Below are 12,626 nucleotides of genomic sequence, written 5' to 3' on the forward strand. Positions count from 1 at the left end.
GGGTTATAAGAGAACATTTATGGGAACAGGGAGCGGCCCCATACTACACAGTGCGTAGCCAGCCTGAATAGAAGTTTAATGAGAGGGTTCACTGGTTAAAAGGACACAGGATGTAGATAGTCACAGTGACCTTGTGCTGTTCCAGTATTGACCAGAGAGAGCTGTCGATGCCCAAAGACCAAGGACCGGGAGGCTTATTCTTCTCAACTTGATTGTGTATTGACAACAGTTCACTATCCAAAGAGTGGCATAAATCCTGAAATCATTAGAAATGTGAAAGAGTGCTAGTCTTCACCAGAACTTTATCAGAACATATAAGACATGAAAAGGATGAATTTATCTTCTTTTTTTACCCGTGTCGTGTGTGTGTGTGTGTGTGTGTGTGTGTGTGTGTGTGTGTGTGTGTTTTATCACCTGTGCCTACTGGAAAGTCTTTTTAACCGTGATGTATGTCATACAGCGACTCTCTCCATAGCGGACTCATCCACGTTCGGCACAATTCGTACGAGGAATTTTGTAAATAAATCCCAAGGAGCACCTGTGAGAACACAAGTGCTTCAATGACCAAGTTTCTTGAGTTTGCTTGGGTTTTAGTTCAATGCTATTTTGCTCACGGTACTCACGGGAACTGCAACGGTAAGGTCGTGCTGTCACAGTGTTGATGATGCCCACCAACAGCAGGACAGCAGTGACCACAGATGGACGCATGACTCAGACCTACTTTGATTGTAGAAAAACATAAATGCTTAAGGTGAAGATAACATATTTACTGGATTTTATCATTGAAATGTATAAGTGTAAGGTACAACAGTAATTCTCCCCATCAGAACACAGAGTTGCTGGTTTCCCGCTGCCTCTATCCGTTAATAATAACAGTGACAAACTAAGTGACTGATGGAGGCAGCGTCAGACCAGCAGCTCCTGTATTCTGTAAAGTGTACTCACCACAGATGTGTTCTGGTTTCTGCTGCTCGTCTGTCTGACTGTCAGGTGGATCTTCTTCTCTCTTATACTCAACTCTCATGCCCTGTGTATGTTCTGCCAATGTGCCCAAATGGATCATTACCATGTGATTATCAGAACAAACAGTAATAAAGTATTCCCATGTCTCTGAGAGACAGACTCTTGTTTAAGGCGTGAGAACAACATTCAGCTGAAACTCTCTTCAGCTGAGTTGAGGTTCTGTTGTATCCCCAGTGACTGATGTCAAAATATCCAAACTGTCACTTTCAGTGTGTTTTCAGCAACAACATTCTCTGATTACACTGGTAGCATAAAATAAATAAGTAATGTAAATGCGTTTGTTTAGTTTCTTTGTTTGTTTGCTTATTTATTTCAGACCTAATTCAGTCTAAACTCAGCTCAGCCCAGTTTGGGTCTTTTCCAACTCCCTGACCCAGAAGTGACCCTTTTTAGTTTTAATAATTATATATATATATATTTTGCTTTTTGCTCCCAATCTGCAGCTGGGATGGAGTTTGAGCAAATAAAGACTGGTTCAACAAGACAGAGTAAAATGAGCGGGAAAGTGAGAGCAGACAGGTGTCGGCACTTGAGTTTACTAACAGTGTTGCAACCTTGTGCGTGAACTGAAGGGCTATAGTGTGTGTGTGTGTGTGTGTGTGTGTGTGTGTGTGTGTGTGTGTGTGTGTGTGTGTGTGTGTGTGTGTGTGTGTGTGTCATGCACACACTATAGCCGGCCCAGACAGGAGGACAGAGTGAAGGTACTCAGGACCTACAATGTCCACACTCTTATGAGCCCCGGGTCCAGTTGACCCCAACATCCTGTGTGTAATATAAATGTGCAGGTGGGTGTACAGTGGGTGGTCATTGAAAATGTGTTCTGTTATATATTCTTCACTGAAAATGAGTCAAGGCCAATGAGTTTGAAAAAAGTATTAATCGTAAAGAATTCTTGTTATCATCGTCCCTGTTTGTGACTTTCATGGATAGGATATCTAGGCGCAGCCAGAGGGCGGAGAACATCAGGTTCAGGGGTCTCGGGGTCGCCTCTTTGCTGTTTGCAGATGATGTGGTCCTGTTTGCCTCCTCGGACCGTGACCTCCAGCATTCACTGGGGCGTTTTGCAGCCGAGTGTAAAGCGGCGGGGATGAGAGTCAGCTCCTCCACATCTGAGGCCATGGTGCTCTGCCGGAAACCGGTGGATTGCTCCCTCCAGGTGGGACGGAGTGCCTACCCCAAGCGAAGGAGTTCAAGTATCTCGGGGTCTTGTTCACGAGTGAGGGTAAGGTGGAGCGGGAGATCGACTGGTGGATCGGTGCGGCTGCAGCAGTAAAACAGGCGCTGTACCGGGCCGTCTTGGTGAAGAGGAGCTGAGCCGGAAGTTGGCCGGCTCAGCCTTAGCGATAGGGTAAAGAGATGAGTTTCCTCTGTAGGGCTCAGCCTTAGCGAAAGGGTAAAAAGGAGCTATCAAAGAGGAAAGTCTTAAGTCTACTCTTAAATGAGGTGACTGTCTGCCCCCCGGACTGAAAGTGGAAGCTGATTCCACAAAAGAGGATCCCGATAACTGAAAGCTCTAGCCCCCAACCTACTTTTTAACACTCTAGGAACCACAGGGAACCCTGCATTCAGTGAGCGTAATACTCTAGTGGGGTAATATGGCACTATAAGGTTCTTAAGATATGATGGTGCATAACCAGTTAAGGCTTTGTAGGTAAGGAGAAGGATTTTAAATATGATTCTTACAGGAAGCCAGTGGAGAGCAGCTAGTACAGGAGTAATGTGATCTATCTTCCGCGTCCTCGTTAGTACACGAGCTGCAGCATTCTGGTTCAACTGGAGAGATCCAAGGGACTTCCGGAGCAGCTTGATACTTGAGTTACAGTAATCCAGTCTTGAGGTAACAAATGCGAGGATCAATGTTTCTGCATCGCGTTGAGACAGGATGTGCCGGATCTTTGAGATGTTCCGTATGTGAAAAAAGGCGGTCCTTGAGATCTGTTTCACGTGGGAGCCAAAGGACAGGTCCTGGTCAAAGATAACTCTGAGATTCCTTACGGTGGTGGTAGATGCCAGAGCGATGCCATCCAGAGAAACCATATTATCAGATACTTGATTTCTGAGGTGTTCTGGGCCGAGTAAAATATCGTTTACAAATACAAACTGAGATCGATCTGATAAATACTTAAACCAGCTTAGTGCTGTACCTTTAATACCAATCGACTGGTCTAGTCTCTGTAATAAGATGTCATGGTCAATGGTGTCAAGCGCTGCACTAAGGTCTAACAAGACAAGTTCAGAGACAAGTCCCCTATCTGATGCAACTAGAAGGTCATTAGTAATTGTCACTAGTGCTGTCTCTGTGCTATGATGCTTTCTAAATCCTGACTGAAACTCCTCAAATAAACTATTGTTATGTAAAAAGTCACACAACTGATTTGTGACTACCTTCTCCAGTATCTTAGAGAGGAAGGGAAGGTTAGAGATAGGTCTGTAGTTAGCCAACACATCTGGATCCAGAGTGGCTTCTTAAGAAGAGGTTTAATTACAGCTACTTTAAAAGACTGTGGTACATGACCCGTTAGTAAAGACCCATTGATAATATCTAGTAGAGAGGCGCTAATTAAAGGTACAACTTCCTTAAACAGCTTAGTCGGAACAGGGTCCAGGAGACAGGTAGACGATTTAGAAGTAGAAACCATTGAAGACAGTTGGTCGAGGTTGATGGTAAAAAATCCATCCAGACACACAGCAGGGCCCACAGCCTCCTCCATGGCCATCCCACCTGAGGATGGACCGGCAGTAGCCGAGGGCAGGAGATCACCGATCCTGTCTCTAATAGCCAGAATCTTACCATTGAAGAAGTTCATGAAGTCATTACTACCGAGGTCTATAGGAATACACAGATCCACCGAGCTATGACTCTCAGCCAGCCTGGCCACAGTGCTAAAGAGAAACCTAGGGTTGCTCTTAGAGAATGAACCAACCAATGTTGGAGGACAAGAGGACTGCATTGTTGCAAATGAGAAGGGTGACGGAACATAGATTATATAAAAATAACTTTTGAATATGAAAAACTGTCTTTAAGAGAGGTTGCCACATTGATCTTTTTTAAATATACATTTCTAATACAAACAAGTAGATTCATATGCAGATTAAAAACACTTTTGATTTAAGGATCACTATGAGATATTGTGAATAAAGTTGTAGTTTAAATCTGCAATCATCAATATGTTTACATGAACAAGGATCACATGAATACTTGTATATGAGAGGTTGCTCATAGTGATGAACCCAGAACTGTAACATTTATGTTCAGTAAACTTTCAGAAGCATAAATACTACTGACACAAAAAACATGTGGCCATATGACGGAATTACGAATCGTTGATTGCACAGATGATCATTTAACACGAACGTGCACCTTCTCCTGATCATGTGACTTTCATCACGTTGAAACAATCACTTTAGAACTAAAATGTTCCTTCATGAGGTTCATTATCTGTAAGTATATAATATCTATGTGTTATTTTTTCCAGGCTGGGGAATGTGGAACGACTTCCCCTGCTCAGAGAAGAGGGACTTTGTGTGCGTTAAGAAAAAGTGATCATCAGGGTGGTCAAACCAGAACATGTTTTGCCTCTGACTTTATATATGCACTAAGTCTTTATGTTAAATTCTGGTATAAAGTGAACCGTGTTCAGTATTCGGTTAAAGTCTGTCTGAAAGCCAGTTGTGCCCCCTTGTGGTTGAACTGAGTAGAGCTGCAGATGAAGAGCACACATGAGGAATAACGTAAACGCAGTCCTACCATGTGTCCAGTTTGATGTGGATCAGGTGTGATGTTTATAATCCAGTGTTGGTGCTGGTCAGAGAGGGGGTCGCCTGCTTCAATGAAGAAGACATAAACTACAACTCTATTCAGGATCATTATATATTTTATGTCAAACGGTATTATTAGTTTTATTACTTTTTAACTCCTTACCTGCCAATGTGGACTTGTTGGTTTTGTTGTTTGTCTATTTATTAACCCCTCAAACGTAATTAATCTTCAGAATTAAGACAAATCCTTGGAAAAAGTAGGAAAAAGGAGCCAGTGAAGTTCAAAAGAATCAGTTTTACTTCCAATTGATGAGCAGCAGGTCAATAGGAATAATACACAGGTCACGGTTTCAATGTAGTAACAATAAATAAAACATCAGTCGGTTGTAAACTTGTTCATCATGAAAACACATCATAATAAACTCTTTGAAGGGCGTGAAACAAACTTAATTTGGGGCAACCAGCCATCAAATAGAGTATTACCAGCTGAAGAAATTCCCCATTTGTGCCAAAATATGACCAGGCTCGACACCCGACTTGGGCAGAGGCGACGCGGGCAGTAGCAGCAGCAGCGGCCGGTAGCAGCAACAACGCTAGCTAGCAGTAGCAGCGGCCGGTAGCAGCAGCAGCGCTAGCTAGCAGTTAGCGCTGCTCCTAGCTTGCTACAGCGGGGACACTGACCGGAGGTAGGAGCGGCTTGTAACCCGACATTTACGGTATATTCCTTCTTATGTTGATGTTTTTGGGGATTAGCTACAAATTCTTCCAAGTTATGATAACAAAAAAAGCAATTACAGGGCTCTCAAGTGTCACGCATTGAGCGTGACTGTCACGCATTTCGGTCTTAAGTCACGCCCTCCCGCCACACATCGTATTTCTCACGCTGAAAAAAAAACTCTAGGCTATTTAATGTGCCGCAGCGCACAAACATGACCTGGTCGCGCTGCCCTCACCATGGAGGAATCAAGCACGTCTCCCCCGAATCCCCTGGAGCTCTGCCGCGAGGTGCCACTCATCAGCCAATCAAAAAAAAGAAATGGGCGATACGAATAGCCAATCAGAAAAAGGAATCTGTTGTATCTGGGTGAAATGTAATCCAGCAACCAATGAAAATAAAGCTATTAATAATATGGGGAGGAGGGGAGCTGGTCTGTGGGCATACGGCATGGGCGAGGGCGGGGGGTGGGGGGGGAGATATGTCACTCTCACCTGTCTTAAAAACTTGAGAGCCCTGCAATTACGAGCCACTTGTAGCTCATTGTAATCATTAATTCCAGGCCCTCTTTGTTTGAACACACATTCCTTCTGTCCAGGAAAACAGCAAAATGGGGTGCGCTTGTTTTTGTTTCAGCAGACAGCTGGTGAATGTTTTAAAATAATAGAATCAGTGGTAAGGAGGCACCAGCGTGGAGGAACCGAAACAAGCGCACCCCGTTGAGCGACGATACAAAAAAAACTGATCAACTGCTTTTTTTTTTCCACAGAGTTAAACAAGCAAGTGAGTACACTGAAAAATAACACCTACCTGGACGCAAAACGTTTAGTTTGTAATGTTTTTAGGTGTTTGATTTAAGAGTGAAGAGAGACTGTAACGTCTTCAGATTATACAGAAAAGGCAAGAGAAGCTTTTTCCAGTTTAATTTAGACCACAAATCCTTCGTGCAACTCATCCAAAAACATTTCAAACCTGTGTTTTGTTTGACCGAGATAGAAAACAAATGCAGTAACTTTCCCTTCATTAAAATTGCACATCATCGATATAAAATATGAACCTTCCTATGTACAGCTAAACCAAACCTGGGCGAGGATGTACGTTACGTGATACCTGTGTTTGGAGAGCGGTCGACCGTAGTTATGAAAAACATTCCTGCCGTCAACAACTCTATGAAAACCAACAGAAATAAGGCATCTTTTAGCTGCTTGGTTGCCATCAGTTTGAAAACTTGCATTCACAGAATGAGCTTTATTATTAAGACAATTAACTATGAGCCTAAACAAAGCAAGATGAGGAGGTATGTGTGCCTCCTGGTGTGTCAATGTGGTTGCCTTAAAAGGTGCTAATTCCAGCCAATCGAAGCCTCCGAGTTCTCTAGAAAGATAACAGGAAGCTGGAAGAACGGTGGCACCCATTGGTTGGTTTAATGGTGAACTTAATATTTTAGGTCATTTTCCAACTAGCTAAACCTAAAAATTGGTTATAAGTATTATTACTATTACAGTTGGGTAGCGTAATATTCTGAATTTATAGATTTGTTTTAGGTTTTTATTGAATTGGGCTCGTTTTAAGTTGTGATTGGACTGGAAACCGCCAATCGGACCCAGTCTCAATGCTAAGCTAACGGCTGCTGGTTGTAGCTCCATGTAAACCGTCCAAACATGAGTGGTGTCGAGTAAAGGTCGCTCTCAGTGTGAATGCAGCATCACAAACCCCTCACCAACGCTGCACGCCTCCCATAACCACTGCTAGCGTCTCTCCAAGGGTTTCGCTTTGTTAAGAGACGTGTGTTAAAATAGACTTTTCAGTAAATATCAGTCACTTGTTTTTTCTTGAAATGTGAAAGTACAATTAGAAAAAAAAGGCGGATCACTTCATGTGATTTAAGTCACATAATTCAAGAGAAAAAGGGGCTTTCAGAGGAATCAGGTGACACCGTCTCCCAACTGGCAGTTGTTCTGGTTTTGTAGCATCTGAGGAACATTTGTGAATACTTTGTTAAGAATGAAGAGTTCACTAAATCCATCGAAGTCATAATGTTGAGCCCAGGTCAAACACAATACATACACATGCATACAAACACACAAAGGGGTGAAGTTGTCTTTGCATCTGCAAAAAGAAACCTCCTCAGTGTGAGTGTTTCATGATCACATGAAGGCAATAAATAAAAAACTAACTTTTGTGTCTGTTGCCATTCCATAATATTAGCTTGTTGAAACCAACGGATTGATATTCTCTTGTTGCTTCACTTCCTGTTTGAAAGAGACCGACGTATGCCTGAAACTATACGATCATTTAATCAACGATTGATCGTTTTGTCTGTAAAATGGCAGAAAATAGTGAAAAATGCCCAAGGCGATGTATTAGAAAAACGCTTGTTTCATTCCAACAACGGACCAAAATCTAAAGATATTGAGTCCAGTATCTTCATATCCCCACGTTAGCCACGTAATCTTGAACCAGGACGTATAAAGACCTCGTTCCTCGCGTGAAACAGGAAGTCAACGTTGAGGTTTTTTCACGCCACTTCCATAGTTATTTTAACCCAAACGACGATCTATTCATATACCCAACTACGTATTTTTGTTGCCTAAACCCAAATGTGTTTCCTGTGAAAAGACGTTATATAAGTAACCGACGGTAATTGACTCGGTTTAAGTCGCCACTGTTTTGAACTACACGAATAAAGTCAATACAGTGACATAGAAACCCCCCAAATCAGCCTTAAACCTCACCCTCAAAGTGTTCAATTCAATTCAGTTTATTTGTGTTGTGTTTCCCCACTACACACTTCCTTATTGCTCCTCAAATGCAGCAAAGACGACTTCACCCGGCACACGGAAAAAAACAACAGTTATTTGGTGGAGATATCTCCACGGAATAGTTAGAAACAATAAATAAGTAAAAAATCGTCCCTTCACTGAGATTTAGCAGAATACTGAGAAGTGTACTCTGAGTGTGTGTATTAGTTCTACAAGTGTAACACAGTTTACTTAGTTAACACATTAAACTTAGTTAATAAAAACAAGAATGAGGAAAAAAAACTAAACAAACACAGGATGTAAAGGACAGGCAGCTAGTTTTTGTTCCCTCACGTATAAAATTACATGTCAGTTGATAATATGAACATCTTTTAAAAATCAGCGTTGTTCACTAAACATGCCAACTGGAACTTCATAGGGTTCTGCGACTTGTCCCCATGGGAGAACCTTATTTAGTAGAACCTTTTATAAAGGTTCCACCTGGAACGCTTTCATAGTTTTCTACATAGAACCGAACATCTGTGAAAGATTCCAACGAGAACCCCGTATGAAAGGTTCTACAGGGAACCCTTCGAGTGCTTAATGGTTCCACCCAGAACCCTCTCTAGAGGTTCTACCCAGGACCTTTCCGCCTTCTAAGGGTGCTAACAAGATATCACCCAGGGGGTTCTACTGAGAATCCTTTTGTATTCCAATGGGTTCATCTGGAACCCACCAAGGGGGTTCTACCAATGACCCTTTCATATTCCATGGGGTTCATCTGGAACCCACCAAGGGGGTTCTACTAAGAACCCTTTCATATTCCAAGTGGTTCATCTGGAACACACCAAGGGGGTTCTACTAAGAACCCTTTTATATTCCAAGGGGTTCATTTGGAACCCACCAAGGGGGTTCTACTAAGAACCCTTTATTATTCCAATTGGTTCATTTGGAACCCACCAAGGGGGTTCTACCAAGAACCCTTTTATATTCCAAGGGGTTCATCTGGAACCCACCCAGGGTTCCTCATGAGTCTCCTAAAGGGACGGGGCTGATGTGTGGTAGCTCAACCCACAACAATCCTGACTGACAATCACGGGTTCTCTTTCTTCCAAAAACGGTTATTTGGAGGAAAAAGGGTTCTAATGGAACCCTTGGGGTTGAAAAGGACCCTTGAAACCCCCTTTCCACTAAAAAGGCTTCTTCAGAAGCAAATGGTTTGGGTAGAACTTCCGCCCTTCAGGAAGAACACTTATTTCCACAAAGGTGTAATCGATACCTTGAGCTCAAGTGGTTGATTTGAGAATAAATAAATAAATAGATAATAAAAATACTGTGACCTTCAGTGTCTTTGGGTGTTTGTTTAAAGTGTTGGACATAACCAACTCAGTAACAAAAAAGAGCTGCATCTATAAAGTATATGGCCCAAAGTATGTGTACCTTTGGTCCAGGGCTTCGTTATTTGGGTCCTCTATTTGCATTAAAAGGAGAATAGAGTGATATTTTAGGGTACTTCCCATTTAACAGTTTGGGGATATCCTTTAAAGCTCAAGTATATCCGTTTTCTTTCAGGGGTTCAGGGTGTAATAACACTGTGATGAAACAGGAAGTCGACCTACCTGACCTCCTTTAGTAGCTTTTTGTTCAAGAGGCTGATGCTTGTTCAAGTACAAGGGGAAGTTTGTGTTCTAACTCTTCTGTTTGCCTAAATACTGACCAGAAGTCGGCTCCTTCAAACACGGCATTTTAAAAACCCCGGTCTTAGTGACGTAGAAATCCCCGTACCTCATATTTATACATAAAGAATGTTTGCATCATGTGTATAAGACTCCATTATAATGCATATTTTCCGCTAACATCAGAAAAATCACAAAAGGTTTGACGATATCTCTGATTCTGCTGTTTGACTCATCATGAGTTTGACTATTTAATAATAGTTTTTTGGTGCACCCATTTTTCTTATTAAATCTGGCACTGGATGTTTGCAATTTGTGGACATGAAAAAGAAACAGACTTAAGCAGATTAATACATCAAATACCAGCAGCTTTGGTGAAAAATAAATCCGCCTGGTCAAACCCATACCGGTCAAACCCCGACATGCTAACGCAATAATCAAAAAAGGCTGGTAGTTGACAGATCGGATCGTCGGAGTTCTTCCATCGTGACGGGAAAGAAATTCCAAGAGTCTGGCGTCTGAGGCTGAACTCTTTCAGGTCCCGGGGGATAAAGTCACACATTCCATTCACTCACTCATTCAATCATTCACACACACACACAAAACCTTTCCTCGCCCTCCGGCACTCTCACAGGTGCAGAGATCAGACGTCGTAGTCGGGCAGGGCCGAGTAGGAGATGCCGCCAACCGACGCAGGGCTGGAGTGGAGGGGGAGAAGCCAACAGAAGACCGAACCTGGGGAGATTAAAACAGAGGGAACGACTATTTTAGATCTGAAATGAACCAATATTCTTTAAAGAGCAACTAAAACCCCAATCCATTTTCTTTCAGCCGAAAAACATGTTTAGTCGTGTTGTTGATGGATTCATTTTAGTGCAAAGTATTTGATTAGCATTGGCGTATTGAAAAGGTAACAGCCATTATGAACTGTACGTTGAAAACAGTGAAGTCCAGCTACGTTACCCCGCTTTTATGTTTCGCAACTGTAGCATGAAATCATGGTGGACTTAGCAAGCTAAGTATCAAGCTAACTATTTAGCTAACTCGCAAGACAACTATCTAGCTAAATATCAAGCTAACTATCTAGCTAACTGGCAAGATAACTATCTAGCTAACTATTTAGATAACTAGCAAGATAACTAGCAAGCTAACTGCATAGCAAACTAGCAAGCTCACTATCAAGATAACTAGCAAGCCAACTATCAAGCCTCTAAATGAGTAAAATGTAGCATGTTAATGTTTCATCCACCAGATTTTTGATGATGATTTATTTTCTTTATTCTGACGACAGGTTTAAATATTAAACGACGAACACAAACACACCTCTTCCGAAAACCTCGCGCAGCAAAGCGAGCTTGGGCTTGCGGGTGTGTGTGGGCGGGTGAGGCAGCTGGGAGGAGGAGGATGATGAAGACGAAGAGCCTCTGTCCTTGATCATCAGTCTGTTCTTCATCTGCTCGATGGGAGTCTCGTCTGTGATTATGGAGACCAACTGGAGGCAAGAGATACGTTTCAGAACACTATATAAACATTTTATATATATATATATATATATATATATATATATATATATATATATATATATACAGTACTGCTGTTTGCGTGTACCTGATCGTAGACGATGACCATGACGAACACGCCAAACAACACCGACTCCACCAGGAGGATGATGTAGTGGGCGCTGCGAGGGGAGGAAGTAACAGACTCAACGAGCGGACCAATCAGAATCACCGACGGACTGAACAACCGACTGAAACACTGACGGACGGTTTACACACACAAACTCACACGATCAGGTGCTTGCTGGGCGTCTCCTGTGCTTCTTTCTCCGCGTCGCCCTCTCTCTCGTTCCGTATGCGCCACACCCAGGACGCCACCACCAGCCCCATGGAGTACAGGCAGGCCAAGCCTGCAGGGACAGATGGACAGACGCACTCACTCACTCACAGGACCGGGAGCATCACCTCCTGGAAGAGGATCCTTCAAGCTACTGCCGGGACTTTACTCTAGTGTTGACTCTGGAGGGCCTTGTGGACGAAAGGTGTGTGTGCGCGCACTTATGTATACGTGTGTGTGTGTGTGTATATATGTATATATGTATATATATATATATATATATATATATATATATATATATATATATATATCCATCCATCCATCCATTATCAGACGCTTATCCGGGGTCGGGTCGCGGTGGCAGCAGGTTCAGCAGGCCGACCCAGGCTTCCCTCTCACCCGCAACACTTTCCAGCTCATTCTGGGGGATCCCAAGGCGTTCCAAGGCCAGCCGGGAGATATAATCCCTCCAGCGTGTCCTCGGTCTTCCCCGGGGTCTCCTACCAGTTGGACGTGCCTGGAAAACCTCTAATGGGAGGCGTCCAGGAGGCATCCTGACTAGATGCCCGAACCACCTCAGCTGACTCCTTTCGACACGAAGGAGCAGCGACTCGACTCCAAGCTCCCTCCTGATGTCCGAGCTCCTTACCCTATCTCTAAGGGTGAGCCCGGCCACCCTGCGGAGGAAGCTCATTTCGGCCGCTTGTATTCGAGATCTCGTTCTTTCGGTCACGACCCAGAGTTCGTGACCATAGGTGAGGGTTGGAACATAGACCGACCAGTAAATAGAGAGCTTCGCCTTCCGGCTCAGCTCCCTCTTCACCAGGACGGACCGGTACAGCGCCTGTTTTATTGCTGCAGCCGCACCGATCCGTC

At 43.3% G+C, this 12,626-nt stretch overlaps 1 protein-coding gene across 1 annotated transcript in view; it reads right to left on the reverse strand.

Moving 5' to 3' along the window:
* Positions 1 to 10,557: 10,557 nt before the first annotated feature.
* The window catches only part of LOC306734495 (palmitoyltransferase ZDHHC3-like), a gene marked incomplete at both ends in the record, with an annotated part of 9,344 nt that continues 7,275 nt past the window's right edge, over positions 10,558 to 12,626 (reverse strand). Inside the window, 4 exons of the mRNA XM_079215852.1 lie at positions 10,558 to 10,649; positions 11,238 to 11,406; positions 11,523 to 11,595; positions 11,703 to 11,823. Coding sequence (XP_079071978.1) covers positions 10,558 to 10,649; positions 11,238 to 11,406; positions 11,523 to 11,595; positions 11,703 to 11,823 — 455 coding nt within the window. The remainder of the gene's footprint in view (positions 10,650 to 11,237; positions 11,407 to 11,522; positions 11,596 to 11,702; positions 11,824 to 12,626) is intronic.

The sequence above is a fragment of the Taurulus bubalis genome (genome assembly GCF_910589615.1).
Source record: "Taurulus bubalis genome assembly, chromosome: 3".
Taxonomy (NCBI): Eukaryota; Metazoa; Chordata; class Actinopteri; order Perciformes; family Cottidae; genus Taurulus; species Taurulus bubalis.